Source organism: Drosophila navojoa, chromosome 5 (genome assembly GCF_054131105.1).
Source record: "Drosophila navojoa isolate 15081-1374.11 chromosome 5, UAZ_NAV_1.0, whole genome shotgun sequence".
In the NCBI taxonomy this organism is placed as follows: domain Eukaryota; kingdom Metazoa; phylum Arthropoda; class Insecta; order Diptera; family Drosophilidae; genus Drosophila; species Drosophila navojoa.
The window spans coordinates 18,756,357-18,772,982 of record NC_142893.1 but is presented as its reverse complement, the minus strand read 5'-3'; the positions used below and the strand labels follow the sequence as shown (position 1 = coordinate 18,772,982).

Sequence of the window (16,626 nt, the reverse complement as noted above, 5' to 3'; positions counted from 1 at the left end):
AATACTAAACAATTAATAATAATTACTAAATATATAATATTGACGTCAACAACTTAAACATCTAAAGAATATATATAATAGCTATATTCTTATTTATCTTGCGCTATAATAATATTTAAGAAAGACATAACACCCAAGCATTTGCCTCTGCCAACTGTCAGCATAATTCCATTTTCAAAAGCGCCATCTGCCGTCCAAGTATACGAAACTAAACATTCGCTTAAGCTCGCCAAGCAAAGCTCAGGTAACTAAGCTAAAGCTCTGCATTGTACGTAAAAGCTTTTCCTAGGCAAAACTTGCAGCCCTCGCATTGAGCTCAACTGTCAAACGGTGTCAACAGACGCAACAGTTGGCGCTCAGCTGTGAGCGCTGCATCAGCTGAGAAACGTCAACAAAGCCAGTGCGCAGCTGCACGAACAGGTAAACAGACACCTGTGGCGCCTCGACGGATGTAAACAAACCGAATGCGCCAGCGTGTCAAATGTCAACGCAGGCGCAGGACACGGTGTGAGCGGTGCAGCGTACGTCAAAAGCACCGCGCATACGGTTGTCTCGCCCGCGCACACGCTGACCAAGCGATGAACTCATCGCTGACACAGAAATGTCAGCGAAACGTCAACCAGCTAACGGCAGTATACATAGAAAAGTTTTTTCTACAGTCCATCAGAATTTTCACACGCGGACAACAGAGGCGAAAAACGTGCACAGCTTGCGAAAAATTTGAAGAAAATTCAATGAAAATTGTATAAAATGTGCAAAACGTGAGCGAAAACTTTGTGGATTATTCTGGTAGGGAAAATGTCGCCGCGTTCCCGTTAAGGCTGCGGCTCGAGGCAGGCCCCACAAGCAGAGCAAACCCGATGGCATGTGCAAGTGTGTGTTTGTGTTTGTGATAGAGTGCAGCAAAATTGGGCTACAATTAAATTAAGCCCGTTCGTATATATGTCGCGGCCCAGATCGGAGCAGCCAGTACATCGATATGGCGAGACCATTTTGGGTCTGGCGGCGCCTCTGCCTGAGCCTTCTGTTTGTGTTCATCCACAGTACGCCCACAGCGAATGGCGATAAAATCAACTACAATCTGTGAGTGAGAGCCAAAGCCAGCCGCACTCAGGATCTGAGAGCAAATATCATTAATTACGATCTATGCATATATTTGTATACACACAGTGTGCACTCCTGGGCGGACAAGCTGGGCTTGGAGCTGTTTTCTCTGGGCGATTTTATCACCAGGCGCAAGGAGGTGCAAGAGGTAAGTCGCCCTATTGATTTTTCCCACTGATGCTCCTCCCTTTCATTGTTTGTTGTTGACGTTTACCGACTGCGACGGTGACTGCGACAGCGACGGCGACTGCGACTGCAGCAGCGACGTCATATTTGGGTTAAAGGCTGACTGAGTAGGCAATTATATATACAAAATGTTTGAAGCACGCGGCATGTCTCACAACAACAACAACAACAACCAGCTGCCCTTTTAAAGAACTTCCCCCCAACCCGCTGCTGGTCAGCTAGTCGTTGTCTCTTTTATGAGGTCAGTAGCTGCTACTGCTTCTGCTTCTGCCGCTGCGTAGGACAGCTGTGTAATTTATTTTTAGTCAGCGCAATTGGATTTTCGAAATGGAATTGTTTTGCAGGCGTCAAGCCTACTGTGACATGTGGCGTGTGGCATGTGGCGGAAGTACTTGCATGAAGGAATTCCAGCATTTTCTAGCTCGCTGCCCAATGGGCCTTAGCAATGGCTTAGAATATTCTATGGATTCATTTAGTGGAAGCAATGCCACAATTATGTACTAAATGGTTTTTGTTAATAGATCTTGAAACAAGCATAATAGCTCAGTAAATTACGAAAAAAACAAAGAATTTATTAAATCACATTGAACATTAGATATATTAATTATATAAATTGTAATATTAAAATATATTATATTATATGCATTATATATATATTATTTTATTATATTATATATATTATTTTTATATTATTATAAATATTATATATTTATATTATATTTCTAAATCTTACATTTATAATAATCTAAATATTATTTTGTTTGCTTGATTTGTAGCTTTTATTTTTTTATATTATCACTTATTTATTTTATTAATCAATTCTTTATTAATTTTAGCAAATATCTGATGTGTTGAATTATTTTCAAATGAGTTCAACGTATGACTCGAACTACCTTTTTTTATAGAATATCGATATTTATCGATCTTAGGATTAAATATATATATTTTCTCCTTTCACAACGTCGTAAATCACCTATTTGAACAGAGTATATACTTGTTATATAGATATACATATGTATGTATATTTTATAAAAACTATACTTCTTTCATGAGAAATCCGAAAAGTATTATTCATAATTCAAGAAATTTTTCCTACATTAAATAACCTTTTTTCAGCCATTATTCAAATATCTCTATTCAATAACTTACAGAGTTTTAAGGAGGCCAAAGTGGTGACTCGTCAAGGTGGCGTAATTGTAGAGTCCATGGCGAAAGAAATCGAAATGATGATGGATCTGAAAGTCAGCGCCGTGCGAGTAAGTAATGCTCGCCATCATTAATATATCAATCAAATTAACTTTAATAATATATGTATACCAACTATTTCAATTTCAGCGCATTATGGATACTGCTGAGAATACGGCGCTGTCGCATCAAAATGATATGGCGGACAAGATGTTCTCGTACTACAATGCCAAGTCGATGGCAGAGCCAGGTGAACCGACACCGCCGGCACCAACGACACCGCCGGATATGGACGATCAGATCGGCGAGCCGCTAATCTATGTACCGCCCAAAGTTCTGGTGTTGGAGCCGAGGCCGGAATTTCACAATACGCCGGTCAACTTCAGCGTCAGTTCGGTGCATGTGCCAGTGAATGTGTTCGATCGAGGTTTGGATTGTGCTTATAATCTTAACAGCTATCTCTCTCTCTCTCTTTCTGTTTCTTCCTCAAACTATCTCTGTGTCTCTCTCTCTATATATAAATCTTTTCACCTGTATTTGTAACTGTAACTGTTGCCGTCTTTGTTAAGCACACTGCGTGTCGTATGTAAAAGCTTCAACACACGAGCACACACAATGCCAACAACAAAAAAAACACTGCGTCTCTCTAACTGTCTCTGTTTTAACATAGCTGTCTCAAACGTAGCACTAAGTCTGTTTGTCTCGCTCGTATGCTGTATGCTAATTAGTTATCGTTCATAGTTAACTGATTAACCGTTTAACCGTTCAACCGATTAAGCGTTTAACATTTCTCGTATATTGCGCATTCTTTTTCTTTTTCAATTTCCAACCGCTTAAGTCAATGCGCGCCGCAAAAAGCGCACGCGCGCCCACGCAAGCAACACATCGCCGTATTCTGCGCACACAACTGTACCTAATGGCCGAAAGCTTAGATATGAGTGCGTCAGAAAGGGAGTTTGAAAGGGCTGTACAACTTAGAAATTTAATTAAGGGCATTGTTTATTAGAAAATTTATGTTAAAGGAAAAAGGTTTTAGTTAAGATGATTTGAGGAGACTTATTATATTTAGTTTATTTATATACTCAATTTAAGGAATATTCATAAATTAAAAAAAAAAAATGAAAATAATACACAAATATTTCCAAAGTTAAAAATGCAAAAAAATATTTGTAGACATACATGGATAATTATTTTTACCGCAATAAGAAATAGGAGTTTTATAACACAAAAGGCAAGTCAAGATAATTGTCATCTTCAAAATTGTTTAATCTATCTTCAGAAGTAATCACTTACCTGATTTGATTTCTATATATTCAGTTATTAGACTCTCTTAGAGTTATAGACGCGTTCATATCTAAAGAAAATTTTTTTCACTGCCTGCATCGCGGATGCTGCGTTGCGAATTGTTGCTGGGGGCGCGTGCGTGGCGCTGTGAATGTTTATTGCCGACACGCGGAATGCTTTGCCAAAAACCGTACAACACCCAACTAAGCCACAGTAATACCTACGTGCAATACGCCCATGGTCATGCCAACAAAGCACGCCAGAAAAAATCAACTCACACCCACACACACACCCACACATATCCACACTCACAACACAAGCACTTACACCTGCGCCTGCACTGCCTTGTGCTAATGCTATGAAACGCCTCACAAATTCTAAAAAAAAAAAACTATCAGAGAGATTTATTTTTAGGTCTTAGTTCGAATCCCCAGCAAAAAAAAAAAAAAAATGACTAATCAATTTCTGTATTAAAAATTCTTCCCGTTTCTTTGTCAAAAACAAACTAAATCAAAAATCTACAACAACAATAATCATCGGCAAACATACAATCGAATACATTGACACGAACATGAATACTCCTCTTCGAATACAAAACACTGAACACACATAATACCACAGCATCGGATGTTATAAAAGCGATTCAATGGTCGGAGAATTTGGATCAGATATTTCGTGATAATTATAAAAACGATCCAAGTTTGTCGTGGCAATTTTTTGGCAGTTCGACAGGCTTTATGCGTCAATTCCCTGCATCGAAATGGAAGAAGGACGTACCGGTTGATCTATACGATTGCCGTTTACGCTCTTGGTACATGGAGGCGGCGACAAGTCCAAAGGATATTATTATCCTAATGGATGGATCTGGTTCAATGTTGGGACAGAGGCTAGATATCGCAAAGCATGTTGTCAATACTATACTTGATACATTAGGTACAAATGACTTTGTGAACATCTTCACCTTTGATAAGGAAGTGAGCCCAGTTGTCGGATGTTTCGAGGATACACTGATTCAAGTATATATCTCTTTTATTTACATCTCTTATTTTGTATATATTGATTTGTTTGAATTTTCTATTTTCAATATAATTTATCAATTTGCAATCTGATTTTTCTTTATCCCACAAAATTATTCAAACTCTACACAATCAATGCGGCTTCAAACACAACAACCCCATATAAAAAAAAAAAAAAAAAAAAAAAAAACAATCAAATACAAAACAAAACCGAATTCGTTTTATCCAAAAACTTCGAAATTCATCCAGGCAAATCTGGGCAACATACGTGAACTAAAAGAAGGGATTGAATCGTTTAAACCCAAATCGATTGCCAATTATACCGCTGCATTGACAAGGGCCTTCGAGATATTGGAAGAGACGAAGATAAATTCGCGCGGCGCGCAATGCAATCAGGCGATTATGATCATTGGTGATGGGGCACCCGAAAATAATCAAGAGGTCTTCCAATTGCACAATTGGCGCGACCCGCCGTATAGGCCGGTGCGCGTGTTCACCTATCTGATTGGCAAAGAGGTGGCGAATTGGGATGATATACGGTGGATGGCATGCGAGAATCAGGGCTATTATGTGCACCTCAGCGATACGGCTGAGGTGCGCGAAATGGTATTAAATTATATACCAGTTATGGCTAGACCTCTGGTATTGGGTAGGCATGATCATCCGGTCATTTGGACACAGGTCTATGCGGACCTCGAGGTGGGTAATGGCCTTGGGCCACTTACCAAACAGAATCGAAAAATCGAAACGCCTTCAATCGTTTAATGCTATCTAGGATACCAAACTTTCCGACTATCTGTGGGATATCAAGCAGTGCGAGGAGCAGAAGGCCGATGTTCTGGAGTATTGGAAGGTGCACGATCGCATGCTGGAGCCAGCCGAAATGCACAGGCGTGAATACCGACGCATGAAGGAGGTGAAACAGTTTTCATTTGTTTAATATTATTAAATTATATTAATATTGTTCATATATACGTTTTGCAGACCTGGAACCAACCCGTAGACTCAAATGTCTATCAATTTATGACCACCGTCTCCATGCCCATTTACGATCGTCGCGAAAACGCGGTAAGTCAAGCCTATATAGATATTATTGCCCGAGCGCGAGCGAAATCAAAATCAAAATCAAATATCAACCGTTAGCACTGCAAAAACCAAAATTTTTTAGCCAAATCTGAACAAATGACATACCGACGTCGCACCGCAGATAATGTCGTGATCATTATGCTCTCTCTCTCTCCCTCTGTCTATCTCTCTCTATTCGTCATCATCGAATCTATTGATAAGCAATATATAATTATCGATTAATATATATAAGATAAGAAAAGAGAAACAATGCCAAACCAGTCCCCCAAACCCATAATCTATCTATATAAAACTCACTATATACTACTACTACTATATTAATATTTTATGCGTTATATATAATTATAACACACAACTACCTACTACTACTACTACTACCAAAACAATACACAACTATACCACAGAATATCACCGAAGAAGTTTTAATAAATGAAGCACTCTGGGAATTGCAAACACGTGAGGTACAAACTATAATGCCAAATTCTAACAAAAACCAACTACAAAATTTCAAATTCAAATTTGATATTTGAGTAAAGAAATTAAAGTATTTGCTGCTCTTTAAGCGAAAAGTTTTATATACGCCAATTAATCGCATATATACATATATCGTATTGAATTCAATATATATAATTATATTATTCAAGTATATCAAATATATATTATCCAAATATGTATATCAATATACTTATTATATGACTAAAGTAAACAATTTGTTATACTTTGCGCTACATAACATGCATACCTATTCCATATTTAATCGATATAACTTATATAACTAACTATACTCGTATATAACTCTAGCTAATATGGTCTAGGACCATACTGTTTTATTAGCAAATTTTTTTGCCATTATAGTTGACCACCTACTCGTACTAGGTACTATCAAAATACATACATACATATATACATATATATATATATATATTTGCATATAGTCATCTATATGTATATGTATACAAAAATCCAAAATGAAAATACTATATAAATATTTACAAAATAAACAATTGCGATTCGATTGGTAAAGTATTGAGATGATATACCACGTAATTATATACAATTATAGCATTTCGAATTTTCGTTATATATATTCGTAATTACCATATAGCTATGCCTAGTTACTTACTTAACGTAATCGTAAATTAAATATATACATATATAGAACATTTTATCTAGCATTTTGAGTAGTACAATTTAACATTTGTTGTTTTACGTAAGACCAAAAACTATTGAAAAACAAAAATATATACAAAGCAACTACAAACTACATATCGGTTGAGAGCCGCTGCAGGCCTAGAGCCCAAATACATAATAAAAAGTACTCGTATATAGTTGAATTGGTATAATGCTCCCGAATAGATATCCCAATCAATGTTTAGATGCCGTACTCATTGATGTTTAGTAAGTACAATCGATTGAAAAGAAATCTTAGGCTAGTGCTGAGGCCCTATAGAGCACATGAATCAACAACAAACAAGAAACAAACAACATCAGAACATAAACAACTAACGAAACATACTCAAACTAGCAACACAAATCGCAATGAGGCATCGATTGATTAAGTTTTTATACCCTTCATGTGAACCAGCCCAAAAGACGGCAATTGTTAGGCAGGCACAACAACAAATTTAGATCCAGCTTAGTTTGAATACACCCCACAACACCCAGTAATTCAATTGATCCCAGCTGCGCTCCCCTAGGTGTCTACACCCCCGACATATTTAAGTTTTTGCTTTCGTTTCTAGACATTTATTTCATTATTTATTATAATCTACCAATACAAATTCACAGCTCATTAATCTAACGACCGATATAAATCCGGCTGCGAAAATAAACCTTCAAGTTGTGAGTAAATTGTTTCTAAATTTAAGCAACAATTGCAAAAAAACAGATGACAACAAATTTTACTAAATATAAAAAAAAAATTGCAAACATTTTTATAACATTTTGATTAACGTCTGTGCCGCATGTCTTTTGTTGTTATGAACTCCTGATGAAAAGAAAAAATAAAACTCATTTTGCTTTTGAATTGAGCACCAACTAAGATTTTCTTTTGTACACCACGCCCATTTCTCCAGCCTCCTTGAATTGATTTTACTTTCAGCCTTTTAGCTTCCAATGCTTGATTTGAATTTTGTTTTCTATTAATTTTTTCTAGTCGTATTCCTAGGCTAAGCTCTCTATATGTAAAGCTTTTCCTAATTGCTGTTAACGGGCACTCAATCAATTTCCTAGGCAACTGCAACTGCAACTGCAACTAAACTCTACTAACTGTCTAGCTGAACTGCAATCTAGCTGCAACTGGTAAACACACTCACTCCACCAACAACAACTTCTTTGCAACGGCGTATCACACTGAACTATAAATAAATGTCTCAATAACAATTCTCAACTTGTTTCCCTTGTGTTTCCACTGGTGCGTTGCCCCAAACACAGTGTTTCCATCAGCTCTACCGATTAACGCTGTGTTTCCACTGACTTACACGGTATTTTCACACGCAAACCAAACACTCACTTGTATTGCAATTGTGTGAAGGGTATAAAAACTGTATGAAAAAAAGATACACATACACACACACACAATTACAACAACTATTACATGAAACACATATACAAACCTCAATAAATGAATTTGTACTCCTCCAAGTGCGTCGACTTCACTTACATCTTGTGATTAACTCTACCCGTACCCGCCCCCCGACCATACGCCCCCAGCCCAGCCTCTATACACACTTTGTAAACAGCTTTTTCATTGTCTTCAGTTCGATTTTCAATCAAAATACAAATTTGTATATTAATCTTTCATTCTACTTCTTCTTCTACTTTGCTAAAGCGTCTTAACTAAAATTTTGCTAAAAATCAATATTCTCATTTCATGTATTTTTTATTTTTGTTAATTTCTTTCTTAACACTGCGTTATTTTGGTTAACACAACCACTGTACGCTCTCATACGCTCTTAGTACTACTCTGCTAGCCATGTAATTAGCCTAACGCTCTCGAAAATTGAAATTTTCTAAATCTATTTGTAATTGTAAACATCAATCAAAATTTGTTTAATTATAATGCCATTTGAAATTAAAAGAAAATCTCTCTTAACTATATTCGTAAGTTTCTTGCGTAGTAAAAACAAATGCTTTTCATATGTATTTGCATAAACATTTCTTGACTTGATTTTCGATTCACAATATTTTTGGTTGTTTATCTGTTGTTTTCCTTTTTCTTTTTTTAATCTTCATAACGTGTAAGCCGAATCAAAATTTCGTTTTGTACTAGAAATGCCATTTATCAACTTCAAATTCAATTCATTTTCCGTATTTGATTAACATGCAAACAATTAATAAAAATTCTCTGTACTTGTACTTGTATTTGCGCTAAAAAAAAAACAAAAAAAAAAAAACTACATTTAAAATTCCAACTTGTGTAAATGTTTCGATTCTCAACACTTTCAAAAACATTTTGTTAAATTTACTCAACAATTTCTGCTCATGCACAGACAAGAATCGCAAACATATTGGGCGTGGCTGGCACTGATGTGCCCATCAGTGAAATAAAGAAGCTGCTATCGCCGTTTATGGTAAGTGTCTAGTGTTGGAAATCGTGCCACAAATTCAGATTTAAAATAACATTTGTTAAATCCCTGCAGCTTGGCGTGAATGGTTATGCGTTTATAGTAACCAACAATGGTTATGTACTATTCCATCCAGATTTTCGTCCAATTGTAAGTGAAAAATTTAATAGAATTTTGCAAAAAGTTTCAGTACATTCCAACACTGATTTTTACCGAGCAGTTCCAAGGTTATATATTAAAACCAGCTTACAATAGCGTTGACATGATCGAAGTCGAGCTATTGGACGACGATCGAGCCGCCAGAGACTTTAATCCAGTGCTGATGACGGTAGGCCACGAATGAGTCTTGAAAACAATGATATCTATTAATAATTGATAACCCTACTCCCTCTTAGATACGCGATTCTATAATCAATCAATCGACCGGCAGCAAATGGATGTTGGTTAAAAATCATTTCGATGAAATGGTCAGTCTAACTAAACTCTATCTCTTTCACAATAATTGATTACGATCTCTATGCCGATTTGCAGAAACGTGTGGCTCGCGTCAAGCGCCAGTATTACTGGACTGCTATCAAGAATACGCCCTTTACGCTCGTTATCACCTATCCGGAGCGTTATGGTGTGAGTCGCGTGGAACCACGCACCGAGCAAGACATACATCGCACCTATATAACGGGCAAAAATATACGCAGCTTCTTTGATGGCAAACGCTGGAAAATACACCCCGATTGGTAAGTGAGAGCACTCGATGGGAGATCATATTAGAGGATATTTAGCTTCATTCTGTTCGTTTACTCAGGCTTTTCTGCAAGCAAACCAACAAGACATTCAGAACGCCCGAAACCGAGCTTTTGTACTTTGTTGATCGCATGTCTGAGCCCGGTTGGCATTGGCCATCAAGTCGAAGCGCGTTGCCCCCGGAGCATGCGGCAGCTATTTATTGTAAGTACAACTAAAAACCAACGAGATATATTTTGTCTTTTCTTTTTTTTGTTTCCTAAGTCGCTTAAATGAGTAAAAAAAAAAAAAAAACGGCCGTTGTTGACGCTTTTGAACTAAGTTTTTGCTTACTGTGTTCGATGTTTCGTTTAAACTAACTTGTGCTCGAAACGAGAATTGAGAATAATCATATCAAAGAATCTTGCAAATTTCGATTACGATTTCAATAATCATGCAAATTCACAGCTAACAACTCATCAACTGGCCGCTATCCATCAATCAATGAAAAAGAAAGCTACTATTGTGAGTAACGAATGCCAAAAAGCCAACTCAAGTTGTAACATCCCAACAAACAAAAAAAAAAGTCTATCAACCTCTCTAACCCCGTATCGCCTCTACACCAATCACCGAGTGCACCGTTATTAACTTTTGAGCTCAAGCACTTTGCACCTGCACCTCCATTTCCATTTCGTTCACATTTTGTTGGCGCTGTCTCTTGCCCCAGAACAGGAGAGTATCGGATACGCCCCATAAATGTAGTCTTTACTTATGATTTCAGTTTCTCGTAATCTAAGCTCTATGTACGATATTTACTTGTGTGTTGCCAGCAGTTAGCTGCGGAATTTGCACAGAATCAATCACGAACACCAAGTGGAAATGCATGAGACAAAATTGTATTCTTTTTCAATTTTCAATTTACAATTTTCGTGTTTTTGTTGTTAATAAGAACTCTTCTAAATGTAGCCAAGTTGATGCAATGTGAAGCTAGCGCAAACGCTCGAGATGCTGCTTCGCCTGTCCTGCCGATGAGCTAATGCTAGACTTTTTCTGCTTACAGGCGATCGCCAGCTAATGCAATCCCTAGTCTTTGATGCGCGCGTCACCAAATGGTTCTCGAACAGCACCAGCTTCAATGCTCGCGACAAGGAGGAGAAGAGGTAAGTGGCAGTGGGTCGCTGTTCGATGGCAGACTTGACTTGTTTCTCACACATCGAGTACAGTCAAAACAGCGCCATGCTCCGCCCTCCACCGTGTGGGGGGAGGAGAGGCGCACTCTATATTATCCTCCAACCAGCTAAAGGCAGCACATATTAACCATTATAATTTCTGTGTACGCCTTTCTTTTTTCTCACTTTGATTTGCATTTTATGGCGCGTGTGTGCGTGTGTGCGTGTATCGTTGTTGTTATTGTCTCGTTTGTCTATTCCATAATGAATTTTTTGCACCCACAACTGAATACTGCAATCTATGAAAACTCTTGAACTCTTATGCCACAACATAACATAATGCCTTTCATAATGTCTAAATCGAAAATACAATACAAAATACCCAATCTAGCGTTAGCGCATCAAGCCCAATAGCCGTTCTAATGGGTTTGCTGCCAAGGTAAACACTCGTCTATACTATAAATATGTATATATGTATATATATAAATACTTATATATGTATATGTATATCGTACAATCATGTTGTTACTGTCCTCGCTCTGCTGTGGAGCAATTTCTAATATCTCGCTTTCCGTTCCAACAGACACGAATTCAAGCAACGCTTTGGCATCACCGTCGCCTTTCTGGCCACGCACAGTGGTCTGACCCGCTGGCACGAGTTCCACTCGAACATGGCCGAGCAGCCGAGCGCAGGGTGAGTGCTGTGCTGATACCATGCTACAGTAGTACCTCGATACATATGTCACGCCTTTGCTTTGCTTTGCTTTCATTTGCTTGCAGTGAGAGCTTCAGTCAGAACAACAAACGCGCTATCGATGAGATCTGGTATAAGCGCGCCGTGGACCAATATTTTGTGCACAAGGAGAGTTTTGTCTACTCGGTGCCCTTCGATGCTGGTGGTAAGACTCTCAATAACTTAACATCTATAAGTTCTGTTAACTGAAACTCTGCAACTCTTAGAAAGTGGCTCGGAAATCATTGTAACTGCCAGCAATGCCATTTTTCACAATGAGAGCTCCAAGTCGGCGCCCGCTGCCGTCGTTGGATTCCAATTCCAGCACTCTGCATTCTACAAGCTATTCCACAACATCACAGGCAATGTAAGTGCTCCGCAATTTGCAATTATTTATAGAGCTATACCCAAAATCTATCCTCCCTAGGCATGCGCTGTCGATGACAAGGACTGCTATATACTCGATAACAATGGCTTTGTGATCATCTCGTCGCGCGTTCACGAAACGGGCAGATTTTTCGGTGAAGTCAACGGCGCCATCATGATGCGCCTTGTCGAGGAGAGAGTATACAAGCGTGTCATTGTCTACGATTATCAAGCCGTGTGCTTTGAGTCGAAAACTGAGATCAATGCATCCAATACACTGCTCTCTGTAAGTAAACGCACTTGTACGACATTTATTGAATTAGGCTCTTTAGCACTGTACCTAACAACACGAAAATTTATTCTCCTGTTAAAGTTCACTCTCAGCTAAGTGTTTACACTGACCAGCACTGCAAAGCAGTGTGAAGAAAAATCGTTTAAATATTGAAAATTGAGTCAATTTCAATTTCAATTTCTGCTTGTACTTTCAAACTACTCTTGATGTTAATTTATGGAAGCATTTTCTTTCAAATAAATTATTATTTCTTATATAGAGTACTCAAAGCAAACAATTCTTATACTCCTAAAGAGGACAAAGTCGGGGTTTGATTTATTGAATTTTTTCGTAGCAATGCCTTGGAAATTAAAAGTTTTTTTTTAAAGATTTCTCAAAATTTGCTTAAAAATATATTCCGAAAAAATTTAAGAAATGCACAAAAATATCAGTTAATGATTAGCCAAGTAAAGCAATATTTTGTTAATCAAATAACATTCTAAAAGGGCTTTTTATATTTAAACAAGTAAGAAAGCTCTAGTCGAGACTGCTCGACTACGAGATCCCCTGAACCCTACAAGCAACTGATATTTCAAAAATAATTAGCAAACACACACGCACACACACACACACGCACACAAAGAAACACACGCATACACACGCATACAAACAAACACACGCATATACACACACTCTCATATACAGGCGATTGCGCTTTGGTTGCGCTGCAGTGTTGGCAATATAATGAAAACTTATTTAATAATTTAATTTCTAGACGTACGATCGTAATGAAACTTTCAGAACGTAATCATAATGTTAAAATGTATGTGTATACCGAAGCTCAAGTCTCTAGTATTTGATATACGACTTTTACAAATATGAGGGTGAGGGGGTGGATTTAGGTGTGGGGGGTAAATTTTAACAAAAACCGAAATTGTATAAAATTCATCTTAATATACATTTTAAATTTGGAGACTCTAGCTTGAAAGATGTAGGAGATATAATCATTTAAGTGATCTTCGATAAGGTTTTTTATCGATAAAAAAATATCGGAATGAGTTATCGTTTTTTAGTGATAAACTCGATCTGCGCGTGATATATACGGACATTTTAAAAAAAAGTTGAAGTCTCTAGCTCTTATATCTTCTGAAATCGACGCGTTCATACATACGGACGGACGGACGGACGGAGGGACGGACGGACGGACGGACGGACGGACAGACAGACGGACAGGGCCAAATCGACTCAGCTTGTCGTCCTGATCAAGAATATATATACTTTGTGGGGTCTGCCACGCCTCCTTCTGCCTGTTACATACTTTTAACAAAACCATTATACCCTGATTTCCCATTTTCAATGGGTTCAGGGTATAAAAATGTTACAAAACAAATAAAACTTGAATCTTAAAACAGAAAAAACCCTAAACTAAATCTGATCTTTAAGGCTTGTCCCAATAAGCTTTGCGTTTGTTAACCTTTGCTATAAATAATTTATTACACATTAATCTCAAAGCCACTTTAACTTTTAACAATTTGCTAAGCATCAGCTCCTGCTTATTGCTTAAAAATAAATCAAGTTGAAAGATCTAAAAACCGCATCAGACTTTGCTAAGCTTTTAAAATTCTTAAGCGCACAACATGACAATATAAAATACTTTATTAATATATTTCCTATTGCATAACATATATAAAATAATGTTGAATTTTAAAATAAACAAATAATAGTATTCCTATAATAATAATCGCAATTTCGTTCACTTCAGCCGCTGTTTCATCTGCTGCGCGTAGGCAAATGGCTGCTGCATACGGCGCTGTGGTATATTGTGCAACTGATGCGATTGGCGCCGGGCATATCGGCCCATTACAATGACGTCTATATGGATGCGAATGGCACCGAGCAGGAGCCCGAAGATCACGGCCAGACCAAGAATGCCGCCTGGCTGCGGCATTTGACGCTGCGACGCACGCGCCTCAAGTCGTGCGACATGCAGCGCGAGCTCTACACGCTCTACAATGAGAAGGACAACGTTGTCTACAATATGACAGCGCATGCATGCGAGCGGCCATTTGTGGTGCTGCCCATACCCAATAGCAATCTCATATTGCTCGTCATCGATCAGCTCTGTCCGCGCGACGTCGCCCTCGTGCTGACCGTCAATCCGGCGCCCATCAACTATCCGCTGGCGCCCAATGAGACCTTCTCCTGCTACAAGCATGCCAGGGAATTCAATCGAGTGCGTCCGCAGAGCTGCATCAGTCGTCATGCGAATGTAAGACAAACACATTCACTCTCCCTCTCTCTCTCTCCCTTTACCTCTTTCTTTCTGATAACGATCTCTCTTTCTTTGTGACAGGAGAGCGCGATCAAGCTGTGCGGCAAGGGTTGCACCCTCTATGCGAATCTCACGCTCCTGCTGCTGAGCCATGCGTTGAGTCGTTTGCTTTAACATTGATCGCAATGGATTTAGTTAATCATAGGCAATATATATTGATAATGTTTTTGTATTATATTATATATATACACCCACATATATATGATAATTATTAGGCATATTGGGAGGGGGGACGTTCGATTTTTTACTATATACTCATAAACGCTTAAGACGCTGTTCATTTTTTCCACCATTTGGTTTTGTTGTATGTCGAGCTAGTTTTAAGGCTAAGTTAGCTACCGAATTTGTTTTCAAGTCGTGTCTTGAGTTTTATGTTAACTATGAAAGTGTGACAGTGTGTGCTGCCTATGTGTGGACGGGTCGCTGCGCTTTATTGTAGACCTTCCAATAGACAAGAAAATTTATTAAATAGCAAATACACTACAAATTCCAACAACGGCCTTAAACTCGCAAACAAAATTTAAATGAAATACGAACAAAATATATATACTTATATATTAAATTAAATTAAATTTTGTAAATGTCGCTCGCTGTTATAAAAAATATAAAAATAAATAAAAATAGGCAAAGAAAATGCGCACACTGTTCCATATAAAACTACTGCCCATGTTAAGTGTGTGAGAGAGCGCGTAAATGTGTGCATGTGTGTATGTGTGTGTGTTGATACCTAATTTAAGATGGCCACATTTGTAAGTAACACTTAGCTAATTATTATGTTGAAGAATGGAACAAGAATACCTATGGATAAACCTACAAAGTAATAAAACCAAAATTATTAATTAACCATATGAATATATATACATACATAGATACATACGCCAGGTACATGCTATACGTTTAAGTAGCTTTTGTATATTTGCTTAGCTTAGCCCAGAACAACTAAAACTAAAAAGTAAAAAAAAACCAAAACCAAATACCAAAAGCCATTTAAGAGTTTGGCTTTACGAAGCATTAAATACTTTTATAAACATTCGTTACGGATCTAACGTGAAAGCCACAAAGATTGTGGGCATAGAAAAACAAGAAGAGAATGAAAGAAAATCGAGAACTTTTTGTTATTTTTTTTTTTTTTTTTATATAAAGCATACATGCAAGAGTAATAATAATTTGATTAACTTCGATAATACTGATTGATACCTAGCCTAACCCACAAGTACCTATTATAACAACTTTTTATTACATACTACTACTATCTACTTGATACGAGCTACGAGCCACAGAACTGAGCAGAAGCAGCAGCGCTTAGTAAATTTAGATTAAATAACAACAAAAAGAAAGAAAGAAAAACAGAAAATTTAAACAACAAACAATTAATCTAATACTAATATTAAATTTATTATTGACTAGTTGAAATTTACAAAAACTCATAACCGAAACTTTTCAGCATTTAGGAAGAAAACAAAAAATAAATAAATACATAAATTACTTCAGAGGATAAATCTAATAAAATTTCACGCCCATAGCTTCTTGACATGCTCCGAAATTTTGTAGTACCCGTGTACCTACTCTTGTGCCATTCGACTGCCTAGAATTTGTTATTTACTCTTT

The 16,626-nt window shown here is 37.5% G+C and overlaps 1 protein-coding gene across 7 annotated transcripts; it reads left to right on the top strand.

Annotated features, from left to right (window-relative positions):
• The first annotated feature begins 599 nt into the window (after window positions 1–599).
• stj (voltage-dependent calcium channel subunit straightjacket) lies at window positions 600–16,488 on the top strand. Of its 7 annotated transcripts, none has more exons than XM_018105711.3 (24): window positions 600–1,083; window positions 1,171–1,252; window positions 2,442–2,546; window positions 2,626–2,902; window positions 4,381–4,775; window positions 5,025–5,474; window positions 5,551–5,691; window positions 5,760–5,843; window positions 7,650–7,703; window positions 9,353–9,433; window positions 9,503–9,577; window positions 9,648–9,755; window positions 9,823–9,894; window positions 9,959–10,161; window positions 10,230–10,372; window positions 10,616–10,672; window positions 11,208–11,307; window positions 11,708–11,755; window positions 11,900–12,010; window positions 12,097–12,215; window positions 12,277–12,416; window positions 12,477–12,701; window positions 14,449–14,955; window positions 15,040–16,488. In XM_018105711.3, the coding sequence occupies exons 1-24, from the start codon at window positions 980–982 to the stop codon at window positions 15,130–15,132; spliced, it is 3,774 nt and encodes a 1,257-aa protein (XP_017961200.1). In that variant the 5' UTR covers window positions 600–979; the 3' UTR covers window positions 15,133–16,488. The 7 variants fall into 7 exon arrangements, with proteins under 7 accessions (XP_017961200.1, XP_017961199.1, XP_017961203.1 ...); XM_018105710.3 differs by lacking the exon at window positions 7,650–7,703 and adding an exon at window positions 6,266–6,322; XM_018105714.3 differs by lacking the exon at window positions 7,650–7,703 and having other exon boundaries at window positions 601–1,083.
• Window positions 16,489–16,626: the final 138 nt, after the last annotated feature.

Coding starts and splice junctions, on each gene's coding strand:
- stj (XM_018105710.3), top strand. CDS start 980: ATGGCGAGACCATTTTGGGTCTGGCGGCGCCTCTGCCTGAGCCTTCTG. Junction 9,434..9,502: donor AGCTGCTATCGCCGTTTATG/GTAAGTGTCTAG, acceptor AAATCCCTGCAG/CTTGGCGTGAATGGTTATGC. Junction 12,702..14,448: donor CATCCAATACACTGCTCTCT/GTAAGTAAACGC, acceptor CGTTCACTTCAG/CCGCTGTTTCATCTGCTGCG.